The following is a 15,606-nucleotide window of genomic DNA, read 5'->3' as shown; positions in this document are numbered from 1 at the left end:
TGTATGACCTCTGTTATGTCTGGAAGACACTGTTTCCTTGGGGTCATCCGCCACCTGTGGCTCATCTAAACTTTCCACCTCCTCTTTCACATAGATCCCTGAGCTTCAAGTTTGATAAAGACATCCCAGTTAGGACTGAGTGCTCCGGAATACCTCAGCCTCTGCACATTGTCTAGTTGTGAGCTTCTGTGTTAATTCTTATCTGTGAAAGAGAGGAAGAAAAGATACCAAGATACATACTATTCTTTAAGGATGTTTGGTAGAGAAGAGAGAGGAAGAGATGGAGGAGTAAATGGAACATGGAGAACATTGTAGAATAGACGAGTTTTAAGTATATGTTTAAGCTGAATGAGAAATATCTATTCTTTTATTGTATTTCTTTACTATTGTGTGTCACTGGATCTAAGGAAGAAACATTAAAAAGTAGTCCTAGTTTAAGACTTTAAGGGTTATCTAAGGAAGAATGAGGCAGTTTTGCTTACTATTACAAGTTATCGTTTTGTATTCAGGGGCAAGGGATCATTAACTCCTGCCTAAAGAGGATCAGTCTTTAGTGTGTAGCTACAGCTCAAATGTGTAGTACTTTAGCCACCACTAAAGGATAATCTTGAAAACTGAAGAATTTTTCTATACAAACATGCCCAAATCGGTTCCCTTACTTTTGAGTCCCTGATTAGAAAAGACCAGTTTTTCTGAGTGTGGTGGTGCATGCCTGTAATTCCAGCACTCAGGAGACAGAGACAAAAGGATCACTACAAGTTTGAGTCCAGCCTGATTTGTGCACCGATGACCTTCTGTCTCAGAAAAAAAAAAAAAAAAAAAAGACAGTGGGAGAGAGTTAGGAGATATAAGGCGACCACTCAGCTGAATTGCACTCTGTTGACTTTCTCTTTTTTGAAACAGTTTTTGTCTCTGCTTTAATGACCTACATCCTGGTTTTCTTCCCACATCACTGGTCAGTTCTCCTATCCTTTGCTCCTGTATCACTGTTTGCAGTTCCCTTAACCTTTAGTTCCTTGGCTTACATCCCACTTTTTTTTAGTAGGTGACAGAAACTCAACATGTCCATAAAAAAAAAAAACAAAAACAAAAACAAAAAAAACCTCATAATTGCTTTCTTTGAACATCTTTCTCTTTAAACTTTCCCATGACAATATTATTTACTGGGGATAATAAAAACTAAGAGATAACAGCACACAGCAGGCTTAAGCTAAAAACCCAACTCAGCTCTCATCCCTCTTACTTTGGTATAGTCAACTCATCAGCACATCTTATTTGTTGTACTTTCAAAATACGTTTTAAATCCCTCTAATTTTCTTGACTACTGCATTTGATTGTATGTTCTGAAGTACCACCAATCATTTCTGGGTCGATTTTGATTTTCCTCTGACTCATCTCCATGCTTCAACAGTAGCCTTTTGACACACAGTGTAAGAGATCATTAAAAAGTAAACAGTCCCTACACTTTGTTGAGTGAATCAGGAAAATGGTTAAGTTCAAATTTGGATTAGGCTACAGGGTAAATTTGAGGCTAGGCTGGAATATATAGCAAGATCGTTTTCCTTAAAAAAGAAAAGATAGCAAACAAATATACAAAATTAGATAACACCTTTCTTTACTTAGGCCCCTAAACACCTTCCTATTGCACTTAGAACAAAATACAGATGTCTTTATCTTGATCTGTGAAGTCCAATATGATCTCAGCCTTACCTTCTTTTAACTTCATCTCATGTTGCATTTACTTCTTTGTTTATTATTTTCTACTTGCTCTAGCCATGTGGTTCATATCCTTTAGTATACCAAGTTATTTCATTCTGCCTGGAATTTTCTTCTCTCACAGGGCAAGTTTATTTCCTACTTTTCAAAAATTTTACCACGTATAGCTTACTTTTTTGTTGTATCAATTAATACCCCTAGAACTATATTATGGAACAGTAGTAAATAACGGACACCATTTCTTATTACTATCCCCCTTTCTGTTTTTTTTTTTTATTTTTGAGATTGTAATTTAATTACAATGTTTCTCCCTCCCTGCTCTCCCTCCAATCTCTCCCACAATACCCACCCCCTCTAGAAGAGGGGCTGGAAAGATTGTAAGAGCCAGAGGATCAAGGAGTTTCCTGTGAGATTATCTGTCCTAGTGACATCGGAAGCCACTCATAAAGTCTCAGCAGCTCGATCACTCAGTTGTGAGCTGAGCAAGGCTGACCCCAGCAAACATGTGGGTGTGGTGGGAACAAGCTCACAAGGCCTTGACCCTGCACAAAGAATTACAGGCAGTTGAATAAAGCTGGAAGTGGGAGAAATAGTGCTCTCCAGAAAGGAACACGCCAGTTGATTGTCCATTGCCAACATTCAGCCCGGAAGTCATGCATACAAGTAACATTGGATGGTTTAAACAGGTTATATTGAGGAACATATGTATATACACATATATGTACAAAATAACAGTTGAATAGCTCCTTAATTAGAACTGTTATAGTATAGTCAGCAAAAGCCTCTCGTAAGGCAGTATTTGAGCAAAGACTGAAAGATGAAGTGAAATTTGAATATTTAAAAATCATCTGAGTAAACATTTGAATGACTAATCTTTAAGATATGGGATGATATTAGAAGTATTATAGAGAATAAGGAACTATTTGCAGTGTAATCAGAAGCGTCTTTGAGGAAATTGATAGATGATTTGAATACAAATAGTAATGGACAGTATAGCATAAAGATGTGGAAATTTTAATTATATATAATTGAGATGCCCAAAATAGTTTATATCCATATGCATAATAAAATGATTGCTAAAGTCATGTCAGTTTATTTATACATCATTTCATATGCTACCTTTTGTGTACATTTGTAAAGAGTACCTAAAGTAGAATCTCAGAAAATTTTTATTATGCAGTATAATCTTAATTTTAGCCTTCATGCTGTATTTCAAATCTCTAGGTTTATTCATCTTACATTATTGAAACTTTGAACTCTTTTACCAGGATCTTTCATTCCCCTAACTCTGGTAACTACTATTATCTCTCTATGCATTTCCTTTTCAAAAGATTGTATATATAAGAGAGACCCTTTCATTTTTGTGACTAGATTTTGTCACTTGGCATAATGTAAGACATGAGATGTTTTTAATGAAAGAAAAGGGACAGACAGTCATCTAAAGGAGATGGGAGAAACCAACAAAGAAACAGAGCCAGGAACCAAATGAAAAGACTGTGAGAAAAACATTGCCCTCAGTGGAGATACAGATTTTACTTAGACAGAAAATGAAGAAACTATTCAATGAGATAAGCAATGAAGACAGGGTGAGGCTCTGTGTGTTCCAGTGGACCTAACAGAAAATATCAAGGGACCGATGGAGTGTAGGAAACAGGAGCAGAAGAGATATGAACAGCCATATGCTAATTATTAGTTTATAAAGAATGAGGCTTCTGGGCTGCAGAGTTGGCTCAGGGGTTAAGAGCACAGACTGCTCTTCCAGAGGACCTGGGTTCAATTCTCAGCACCCACTTGGCAGCTCACAACTGTCTGTAACTGAAGTTTCAGGGGATCCAACACTCATGGCAAAACACAAATGTACATAAAATAAAAGCTTAAAAAAAGAATGAGGCTTCCTATTCTTGTGGGGAAATGGAGATAGAAGCATAGTGAGTTTGGTATACTGGCTAGGGGGGAATTGGGTGCTATGGAATTATGGAAGACTATGGATGAGCTGAGCTTGGTTTTTTGGTTTTGTAAGCAGTGTCTCCCTATGTTTCCTAGTCTGGCCTTGAACTCACAATTCTCCTGCCTGTCTTCCAAATGCTGGAATTACAGGCTGCCTCATCACATCAAGCTTCCTCTTGACTACTATGATTGGAGAGGAGCCATATTTCTGGGACACATTTTGAAAAGAAAAGCAAGGTGTGACAATGTAGTACTGAACTGTTTAAAAAGATAATGACATTTAGGAAGCGTCCACTAATGAAAACTATGCCATATTGCTTTAGAGAAAACATTTCTTCTCTGGGCTTTTAAAAGAGTATTTATTTACTTGCATTGGTGTTTGCCTACACGTGTGTAAGGGTATTAGATATCCTGGAACTGGAATTAGTGACAACTGTGAGCGGCCATGTGGGTTCTGGGAATTGAACCCATGTCCTCTGGAAAACCAGCCAGTGCTGTTAACTGCTGAACTATCTTCCCAGCCCCCAAAGAAAACACATTTCTATACAGTTATTTTTAAGTGATGGATATTTATGTAAATTCACGGTAAAGTTCCATCTTTTTTTCATTTTCCTGCAGATTACTGTTGTTCAAGAGGTTTTTGCTTTTTGTTTTTTTATAAATTAATGTAGTCACATGGAAAAAAAGAACTCATGTGTTTCCATAGTTCAACAATGGGAAATTAAATTGTTGAAGTGATTCAAAATAAAACAGACCCAGGTCTCTCTTATTACAGTTTCCTAATATTGTTTTGTTTCATAGTGAAACTCAATTTTAACTTTTTTAAAGAATCAAATGTATCAGGAAGTGTCTCTACTTCTGACAAATAGATGTATTTTATATCTATAGCCCTTGAATTAATTCAGAATAGTTTTCAAAATACCAACACGAAACCATCTGTATATATTGTTTTACTAAAATTTCAGCAAACAGTATAGACTAGCCAAGTTACATATAAAACATAAATTAGTCTGTTTCAAAATATGTTTTAATTAAAGTAGAATTACATCACTTTCCCCATCCTTTTACCCCCTCAAGTTGTTAGCCTCTTTTTACTGTGTGTGTGTGTGTGTGTGTGTGTGTGTGAACATAAATGTATAACACACATACAACCTGCTGAGTCCACTTTTGTTGCTTGTTTTAAATGATTTTAGGGCTGAACATTATGGATTTGGTAACTAATTAGGGGGTTCATTCCTAGCAGGAACTGAGTCTTCTCTCAGCAGTCATTAATTGCTGCAGTCCCTTGTCTAGTGGGTGGAATCCCACAGTGCTTTCCCCCTTGAGCTTTAGCATCTCTATTGATAATGTCACTGTTCACATCTTGTTTGTGCAGTCGTTTTTAAATGAATTCAGTTTGCAAGTGATGTAAAAGAAAGAACCTAAATTCCTTTGTTTGGTCAGTGATATCCATACTTGACAATTTTTATCAAAGAAAGCCTTTCGCACAATCAGAGGTCAACGGTTTTCCAAGTAGTCATTGACAGTACCAATTATTAAACAAGTCTGACTCATGTTTCAAGAGGGGTTTTCTGCTAAGATTACAAGAGATAATTTTTTGCTTTTTAAAGAACTAAACAGTTCAAAGTAAAGAAACAGTTGTATCCCTTGATCCATGTGACAAGTACAAGTCCTTCCAGTTTCAAAAGGGGATTTACTGTTAAGATCCTCATGGAATCCTTATCTTGTGAGATATTGGTGTGCTCCATCCCACCTAATCTGTCTTTTCTCTTGTCCCTCCTTTGAAATATTGTAGCAGACACTTTTAATTTTCGTAAGAGGAAAAATTAGTGAGCTGCTTCTTTGAATTATCTTTCACTGGAACCACAGATAATTCTAATAACCACTTTGAAGTTCTGCTTAGGAATTCTATCTAAATTTCACATACATCATCAGTCTTTCTTCTCAATTATCCTTTCAACTGTTAGGAAATACTATTTTATTTCCAGAGATCTAAACATTTCAAAGTTAAGAAACAAATAGTTCTATCCCTTGATCCATTTGGTGAATATGAGACATTAAAGGGCATCTCAAATTGACTATCTGACTGGAAGGTTATTTCAGTAACAGTGGGACTTTAGTCCTATCTAATGCTCATTTACTTTGAGTCAGAGTGCTTATAACTGCTTCTGTGAAAAATGTGCTATTTATTTCACTTAAGGCATCTCTAATTATAAAGATTTGATTTCTAAAATGTATTTTAGAAGGCAACTGTTTGAGCAAAATATTAACCACAGGAAGTACTTAAATGCTATCAGCCCTAGATTGCTATCTATCATCACACTTAAGTACAGATTTAATAATGAAAATATAATTCAGAATCATGTATTGATCCACATACCTTACACTACAGAAACACCATGTGTGTATTGAGCATTTTAGGAGGAAATTCCAGTATGTCACATTATTTCATGTGTGTTTCCCTTAAAGCTTGCTTTTACCCTGGTCGTTCCAACAACTGGACTCTCCAAGTAACTAACAGGTCAGGTTGCCTAGTTTATCTTAGAAAAAGCTTCATAATTTACCTGAACTCTGGATTCGGTTTTCTTTGTTCCTTTATTTATGAAAATTATATGTCCTCACACTTTTATGTATGTATATCATAATAATGTTAACTTCCATCACAAAAAAAAGAGTAGATGTTCTACTTGATAATTTATGTCACCTTGACACAAGATAGAGTCATTTTTGAAGAGGTAACCTCCACTGAGAACATGTTCTTACTGGATTGGCCCTTAGGCAAGCCTGCTGTGCATGTTTTTAAATTTATGATTGATGTAGAAGGACCCAGCTCACTGTGGGTGGTGACATCCCTGGGCAGGTGGCCCTGGGGTGCATAAGAATAGCAAGCCATGGGGACCAAGCAGAAAAGCCTTCCTCTATGGCTTCTGCATCAGTTCTTGCCTCCAAGTCCCTGCCCTATAAGGATAATAGACTATAATCTCTAAAATGAAATAAACCTCTTCTTCCCCAAGTTGTTTATGGTCGTGGCATTATATCACAGCAATAAAAACCCTAAATAAGACAGATGTAAATTAGAGAAGTGAAATTTAGAGGTAAAATATACATTTATCATTGGTGACACTTGCTGTATTCACAGTGCTTTATAACCACCGTTAATATCTTATTTCCAAACTATTTTCACATACCGAAAAGAAAATCTCATACACATTAAACAGATACCACTTTTCTCCACTCACTAATCCCTATCAAAATCCAGTCTACCTTCTGTCTCTGGATTGGCCTATGCTGAACATGCCATATAATTAGAATGCTACAAAATGCACCTTTTAATGCTTGGCTTCTTTCCTTTGGCATAATGTTTTCAGGGTTTGTCAATTTTGTCTGGATAGAGAGATGGCTCAGCAGTAGAGAGCCCTGGTGGCTTTCGCAGAAGGCCTGGCTTTCATTCCCAATACTCACAACTCACAACTGCCTGTAAGTCCTGTCCCAGAAGACAGATGCCTTCTTCTGATCACTAAACATCAGGTATACAAGTGATGCAGACAAATATGCAGACAGAACACTCATACAATTTAAATATTTAATGTATTCTGTCCCTTTCTCCCGCCGGATAATATTCCATTGTGTGTACACAGTACACATTCTTTATCCATTCATTGATTGCTGTATGTTTTGGTTATTTATACATTTTGACAATGTTGACTATTGCTATTATGAACAAAGCCATGTGCAATTTTTTGAATGTTTTTTTTTTCTTTCTTTTTTCTTCTGGGTTTTTTTTTTCTTTTCTTTTTGTCATTGCTATTGTTTTGAGGCAAGGTCTCATGTAGCCCAGGCTTTTCTCAAACACACTGCCATGAGTTTCTACTTTCGTTTATTTATTTATTTATTTTTGGTTTTTCGAAACAAGGTCTCTCTGTAGCTTTGGAGACTGTCCTGGAACTCGCTTTGTAGACCAGGCTGGTCTCAAACTCACAGAGATCTACCTGCCTCTGCCTACCAAATGCTGGGATTAAAGGCATGTGCCACCAACACCTGGTGTGTTTCTACTTTCAATGATTTTGGGTATATAACCAGAGTGGAACTGAGGCTGGCTGCTGGGCACTATGGCAACTGTGATGAAATATTTGTAAGTGAAATCTTGCTAAAATAGTAGGTAGTCCTTCTTAGGAGATGGAAGTTATATTACTATTTAATGTCTCTGGATGGCAATACTTCCCTAGGTAATGTGGTGTGGGTATTTTTACCAGGAAACTTCAAATTGGCATCACATTGGCATGACATTTCACACATTTATATGAAACCTAATCATTTAAAAGTGTTCAAAGATCTCTACCAAGTCTGGTGGTGAGTCACAAGACGTTTAGACATTTAATCATGTTACTGATATGACCGATGTTTTTTAAAGACAGGTTTTTCTTTGTGGAACAGCTCTGGCTCTCCTGGAATTCAAACAGGCTGGCCTCGAACTGACAGAGATCCACTTACCTCTGCCTCCCAAGTGCTGGGAATAAAGGAGAGCACCACCATCACCCAAGCTAATGGCTTCCCTTTATTCACTTTAAGAGTAAAATGGGGCTAATAACTTCAGTTTCTTAAGATTAATAAAAGGAAATCACATAACCTGGTACATAGATAGCACTTCCTCTTAGTAAGTATTATAACTCCATTCTTCATATATCCCTATTCTTTTTAAAGCAACTGCTCTCGGTCTAGAATCCATGAGTTTCCCTTAGCTTGGTTCAGCTGTCTCTGTAGATTTTTCCATCATGATCTTGACTCCCTTGCTCATGTATTTCCCCCTCCATCTCCTCAACTGGATTCCTGGAGCTTGGCCTAGTGCTTGGATATTTATCTCTGCAACTGGTTCCATCAATTACTGGATGAAGGCTCTATGATGACAGTTGGAGTATTCACCAATATGAGTACAGGAGAAGGCCGGTTTGGAGATCCTCTCCACTATTTCTAGTTGTCTTAGCTGGGGTCATCCTTGTGGATTCTTGGGAATTTCCCGAGCACCAGGTTTCTTCCTAACTCCATACTGGCTCTCTCTATTAAAATATCACTTTCCTTGTTCGTCCTCTCCATCCCTCCCCTGCCTTGACCAACCTGTTCAGTTCGCCCATCCCCTCCCCTTTACTGACCTGAGCCTCAATGGAACCAAACTAGGCCCTATGTATATGGGAGATAGTAGTGAAACTTGGGCTATCTGAGGGTTCCCTGGCAGTAGGACCAGGATCTATCCACAGTGCATGAGCTAACTTGTTGGAGCCCATTCCCTATGAGGGGATACCATGTTCAGACTTAATGCAGTGGGGAGGGGCTTGGTTCTGCCCCATCTCAATGTGCTAGACTTTGTCAACTCCCTATGGGAGCTCTTGACTGTTGGGAGGAGTGGATGTGAGTGGGCTGGTGGGGGGTGGAGGGGGCAGGCAGAGGGGTGGGATGAGAACTTTGGTTGGAATGTAAAATGCAATTTAAAAAATAATAAATTTAATAAAAAAGTATTTGCTCTCCAAAATGACAATATTTTCTTATTTTTATATTAGGTGAAAATTAAACTACCTGATACAAACCCTTCTGAAATTCAAATTGACATTCAAGAAACTCTCCTTGATCTTCGCACTCCTAAAAAGTGAGTGAAACATAGAATTGAAATAGAATATTATCACATTAATGAGTCATTAGAATATTGCCTTTTAAAGTATAGTTTCCATCAGCCTTAAAGTCCTAAGAAGAGTAAAATGCCCATTGAGGAATTCAGATATTTGTTCTGCATAACAAAGCTAATTTGTGGGCTAGAATATAACTCTTTGTTAAAGTGCTTGCCTAGCATGCATAGGATTGTGATCAATCAAAAAAAAATTGTTTGGAAATAGCATATAGGGTATGATAGGTTGACAGCATTGAAACATAATCCTTGACATTCTAATAGAGTTTTATCTATTAGGGAAAAAACCTAGCTGGAAGTGCTAATCTGTGAGCCTTGCTTGCATACTAATAGGACATTTGGAACAGAGTTATATAAAAGAAGCATTATCTTTAAGCTTTTCGGATGGTAGTAGGCCTCAAAGATGAAACCCACAAAATCATAGTCTTCTCATTACATCAGTTCAAATCATGTTCCTCAGACAACACATTCAGGAAAATTCTCACAAAATGTTTCATCTGAAGCATGGATAAACCAGTCCTGTATCTTAAAACTAACTCTTTTTAAAGGGCATTGTTGGAATCTAGTTTGCATTAGATAAAATAGCTAAGTATCTCACTGATTTGTCCCATTTCTGTGTGGCTGTGTGGTAGTGAACATGTGTTGGTGAGTTCTGTGGTCCATTCTCTGGAACTCATCACTGTTTCCCACTGGCCTTAAGAAGAAGCCAATTCCTGGAACATTCCTTTCCTTTATTATCAGTATCTACAATTTTCTTTTGTTGAGCTTAGGGATTTGAGAAGATTAAAGAAAAAGAATAATCTGAAAAAGACTACTCTTCATTTCTCTAGTAGATTCATTTAACACAAAATAATCTGCAGATGAATATTTATCTATACTTTCTTCTGATCATCCCCACCACTTAAAAATGTATTCTCACAAAAACATCCCATCTTACAAAAAATTAGATTCACTCTTCTTACCATCACTTCAAGAAGTAGTTAAGTTTTACACAATATTTTTACGCATTTATTTTTCCTACAACCTTTGTAAGCAAAGTTGGCTAAATGAACAGTCAGTCTTCCGTGATATTTTCATGCCTGCTAAAATCACGCGCGTATCTACACCCCGTGCAGTTAATTTCCGTTCCTCTAGCAGTTCTCACTGTCTCCATCAATCTTGCGGCAGCTGCTTTAGCTTTGCTGTCATTCCAGATATCCATCAGAACTCGCTAAATGAAAGTCACACAGAGGGACTTTGACACGTAGAACTTGGGCTGTGCCAGGTTATTTGTATACTCTATTTATAGGTTAAATTATCTAAACAACAGGTACAAATGAAAAAATAATATCTATACTGTCTGAATTGGCTTTCTGTTGTTGTGATAAAACCCTGACCAAAAGCAACTTGCGGTGGGAAGGGTTTATTTCATCATTGCAGTTCTCAGGTCATAGTGCATGACTGAGGGAAGGCAGCCAGATCAGGAATTCAAGCAGGCCAGGAACATGGAGACAAGAACTGAAGCAGAGGACATAGAGGAATGCTGATTCCTGGCTCTGTGAGAGGCCTGTCTCAAAAAGAAAAAGAAAGACACTTGATGCTAACCTCTGGTCTCCAACACTGTATGCACACACAGAAACACAAATACATATACCACATCCACACATGCACACTTAAGTCCTGTCTGACCCTCTGCATACTTCAGCTTCATACCACTCTGACAGGATTATGCGTGGCTCATGGCAGTGATACATCTAAAAGCATACAACTGTCCAGCAGCTGAGCCATAAACAGATAGACCATGCGATCTATTGCAACCATTTTTTTTTGTCAGTGTGTAGTAGTAAGAACCAGAAGGAAGCAGAAAGATATGTTTTCATTGATCTGGCATTGAAATCAGTCGAGGCCAAGTATTTAAAGTCTACATATGTAGTGGAGGTTCAGCCTAAAGTGGTGTTAGCAGAAGCGTTAAAGAACCACTCCAATTTCAGATTCGTATCAACTGTCTGCATTCCACCTACATACAAATTAGACTGACACCAGATTAGCCAAACAAAACTCAAAGAGGCATGGTTCTATTTCATAACCTAAGACTGTTTATACAATGCAGAATGAGGTCAAGTTAAAGAAACAACTATTGGGATTTTTTTAAAAAATGAGACAGGTTCTTACTGTGCAGCCCAGGGTAGTCTGGGATTCTCATTGTTTCCTACACTGGCCTAGAAATTGGGGTCTTCCTGCTTTCACATTCAGAGTGGTAGGATTACTGGTATACATGCAGCTTGCCTGCTTAGCAGTATAAGGATCCAAACTGATTCATTATCTGTGCTGTATAGGTATATTTTATTTAGTATTGATATTGTCTAAATACTTTTATGGGAAAGTCTAATATCCTGGTGATAGACACACTGCATTATTGAAAATGGTATATTAGTTAGGAGGTTAATTCTGGGTTCTAATCTTATTTTGTTTTCTCTTGTCTCATTTTTAGGAAGCTGATAGTAAACTTTCCCAAGCGTGTGGAAAGTAACAGTGCTAAAGCATCCTACATCCCAGAAGCTGAAACACTTGAAGTCAGGATGACGCTGCAAAGGGAGTTTGATTTCAGTCTTTCCTGAAACTGGATGAATAAGGAAAAGAGATGGAAAAATACATGGCAGTGATAACAAATTTTTTAGACTTTGAATATTGGTTATGTTCTCTTTTGTGTTCTGACATATTTTAGAAAGGTCCAGAATTTTAGTGGTGTTTTGATAAATTATAGTCACTTCTGTTGCTGTTAGGAAATATGGTTCTTTCATATAATAAGGTGCCATTCCATTTTTACAGTGAGAGCTGAATAAAATATTTACAGGTTAACCAACTAAATTACATGATCAATTGCACAGCTCAACTATGACCATAAAATAGGTGGTTCAATTAAATCACCAGTCTGAAGATCTAGTTAATTACACTATGATAGAACCTTCTATGTAGGGGTTCATCACCATTATCACAGAAAAATTAATTTGGTTGATTTTTATCAATGATTTAGGTTCTTCTTTTTTATTTTATACAATTTTTTATTTGAATTAGAAGAGATCCTGTTTTACATGTCAATCCCAGTTCCCTCAACCTCCCCTCCTCCCCTATCCCCTACCTACCTCCTATCTCATTTAGGTTGTCTTCTATCTATGCCCTCAATATTATTTTGTAACATACAGGTAAAAAGGGACTATAAATAATTTGCTGTATCGCATGAGCCATGTTTATTTGAAAAAGTAGTATTTATAGATATATTTGTAGATTCAATTTTTCTCTCATTTTTGCCTTACTAATTGGACATTCTTATTTTTATACATTGTTTCAGTGTTCCTTGCATTTCCATGTATTATTGAATAATGTTTATCTCATAACTGTTTATTAAAAGTTATATTTTGTCAGTGCAAGATCTTGACATCACACAGCATTGTAGAACTGAGATATTAACTGGGAGTAAATTTTGAACAGAGCTAAAACATCTCAACTCTGCTTATCACTTCTATGTTAACCATCAAGAGACTACTCAGTAAAATATTTCCCGGTGTCAGTCATGTATATAACTACTAGACATCTAGTTTGTGACTTGATCTAAAGGAAGAATGAGACTAATGTTGTAGAAGAAGCAATTATCAAAGCACTATGTCAAGAGACTGTGACATTTAAGTTACCACCATGACTGTGTTCTGTGAGGGTGAGGCAGGGAGGGAGGGAGGGAGGGAAGGAGGGAAGGGGGGAGGGAGAAATGCAAAGGAAGTTAGTGTCTATGAATTTCAGTCACTAGTATTCCAGCACTACAAGGTTTTTGCTTGTTTGTTTGTTTGTTTTCTTTTGTTTTGTTTTTTTTTGCTTTGCTTTATTAGTATCTTCTTTGACAGTTATATTCTAATAATTTAATATCATAGGTCATGAGTGGTGGTGCAAACCTTTGATCCTAGCAGTCATGAGGCAGATGTAGATGGATCTCTGAGTTTGAGGCCAGCCTGGTCTACGGAGCAAGTTCCAGGACAGTCAGGACTACATACAGAGAACTTGTCTCAAAAAATTTTAATATCACAACCTAGAATGTAATCTCTGGAGCAATATTAAGTAGTTATCATTAGTTTTCTTCTCTAGCATTGGTGACTCTGAAAAGTGTGTCTACTTTTTCCCAGTAACTCTGACTCTAATTATAAAGACAATTACTACTCAAACTAACAGGATGCCTTCAAGTTGTCCCTAGACCAGAAGATATTTAGGCCACCATGACTTGGCCTTTTGTTCTGTTATGCTGTGCCGATTATATAAAGAAACAGAGCTCCAAGAACAGTGAAATATGCTTGATAATTATGCCTGTCTAGAAATCATCCTCCTTTACTGTCCTCAGCCTTAGAGTTAAATTGGCATTGGTTATACTGTTGCTTTGTTTTAAGACAAATTCATAAGACTTTCTTCTCGTCTTTTAAATAGAAATGGTACACTAAATAAAATGTAGAACTGACAATATAGAAGGAAAATACCTTGTCACCATTTTTAATGAATCCTAGCCCCTTTCAGAATTGCAGTTTAAAACCAGGGTTGTGGCATAGCATAGCCTAATATCCTGGCTTGCTTTCTCTTGCTGTAATGAAACATGGTGACCAAAAGCTACTTGGGAATAGAAGAGTTTATGTCGCTTCCATGATGATATACTGCAACTAGGAAACTTTAACAGTATACAAAATACTCTGAAATTAAAGCAAAACTAGAAAGTACCTACAAGCTGGTGCCTCTTCCCAATTTGTTGTCCCTAGTTCACATCACAATTTCCTCAATATAGGATAATAATAGTGCATAAAACCTACTTTCTTTTCATTTGTAAATACAGTTGTTTTAAATTATTTTGTTCTTGAACTTTAGTTATATTATCTTGTGGTAAAATATTATGATAAATGTCCATGTGTGTTTTATTTTTATTTCTTTTTATTTTGAGATAAATAGGGTCTTTATTTTGAGATAAGAGTGCCCTAGCATTTACTGTAAAGTCTACCACCAAATCACTATGAAGCCCCGCCTGCCTTCGTCTCCCAAGCAGTAGGATTACAGGTGTGCTACCATATCTGGCTTCTTGCAGTGTTCTTTCTAACAATTTACTGTTTTCAAGACTGTATCAACTTCCATTAGTATTCAGCAGACGTTATCTTTTTACATCATTTTCCGTGCTTTCCATGTTTTACATAAGGTAAACAGCAAACATGAAGGTAAATTTGAACTTTTTACTTCAACTGGGATTTTCTCGTAAAAAATCTTAATCCAGTTGCATTTATTATGATAGATTTGGATTTATTTACAGCATTTTGTGAAATTAAACTTTTATTTTGATTTCTCTGCACTAGCCTTTCTTCCCCATTAATCAAAATTTAAATTTCTCTCTTTTCTTCCCTCTGTTTTGAAAGTTGCATGGTTCTGTTTTGTGTCCCTCTTTTAAGCTCACAACCATGAAGTTTTTCTTAGTTCTGCCATCCCATGAAATAACGCAAAGCCTTATTTTTAACTCACCCACGTCCCTTCCTCTATGTTTTTATGTCTCCAGGTTCTGAATTATTATCATTTATCACAGACAATAAGTTTACCCACCTGTTGACTTTATCTGTCATTTGTGTATGTCGGTGCTTCCCCTCTCAGGCACACACTTCAGTATTTTGTTCAGCAGAGGTCTGTGTCTTCTGAATCCTCTCACAGTACTTGGAAATAGTTTTCTTTCATTTTTGAAAATATTTTTTAGCGCATGTATTCTGGAATAATAGTTTAGCTGGGTTTCAACGTTCTAATTCTTAAGACATTGCCCTTCCTCCCTGGACTTAGACAGACACAGGTAAGATTCCTGAGCTAAGATGCAGATTGGATACAGCCCTTCTAGGGACCCAGCTTTATGATAATGCCCTTGAGCCCAAGACCTCCTTATCTGTCTTTCCGTCTTTGAAAATGAAAACTCCTTTCTGAGGGCAACTACAGCTTCCATTCCCATTCTGACTTTAAGTTTTCCCCTAATTTTAGGCAACTGGAGCTCAACTATGAAATTAAAAGGTGGTGGTTTTGGTTTTGGTTTTGTGATTGATGGTGATGGCTCAGGCCTTTAATCCTAGAACTTGGGAGTCAGAGGCAGGTGGATCTGTGAGTTTGAGGATAGCCTGGCCTGCAGAGCTAGTTCCAGGGCAGGCAGGGCTACACAGAGAAACCCTGTCTCAAAAACAAAAAGATGTTTGTATGTGTATCTTTGTGTGTGTGTGTGTGTGTGTGTGTGTGTATTTTAT

The 15,606-nt window shown here is 37.1% G+C and overlaps 1 protein-coding gene across 1 annotated transcript in view; it reads left to right on the top strand.

The window, feature by feature from the left end:
- Dnaaf6 (dynein axonemal assembly factor 6) overlaps nt 1-12,295 on the top strand; it is a 40,088-nt gene extending 27,793 nt beyond the window's left edge. Inside the window, exons 6-7 of the mRNA XM_051178908.1 lie at nt 9,216-9,301; nt 11,808-12,295. Of these exons, the coding sequence (XP_051034865.1) occupies nt 9,216-9,301; nt 11,808-11,934 (213 nt within the window). The 3' untranslated portion in view covers nt 11,935-12,295. The remainder of the gene's footprint in view (nt 1-9,215; nt 9,302-11,807) is intronic.
- Nucleotides 12,296-15,606: the final 3,311 nt, after the last annotated feature.

The sequence above is a fragment of the Phodopus roborovskii genome, unplaced genomic scaffold (genome assembly GCF_943737965.1).
Source record: "Phodopus roborovskii unplaced genomic scaffold, PHOROB, whole genome shotgun sequence".
Taxonomy (NCBI): Eukaryota; Metazoa; Chordata; class Mammalia; order Rodentia; family Cricetidae; genus Phodopus; species Phodopus roborovskii.
The sequence above is the reverse complement of the archived record's forward strand: the minus strand, read 5'-3'. Positions and strand labels throughout refer to the sequence as shown.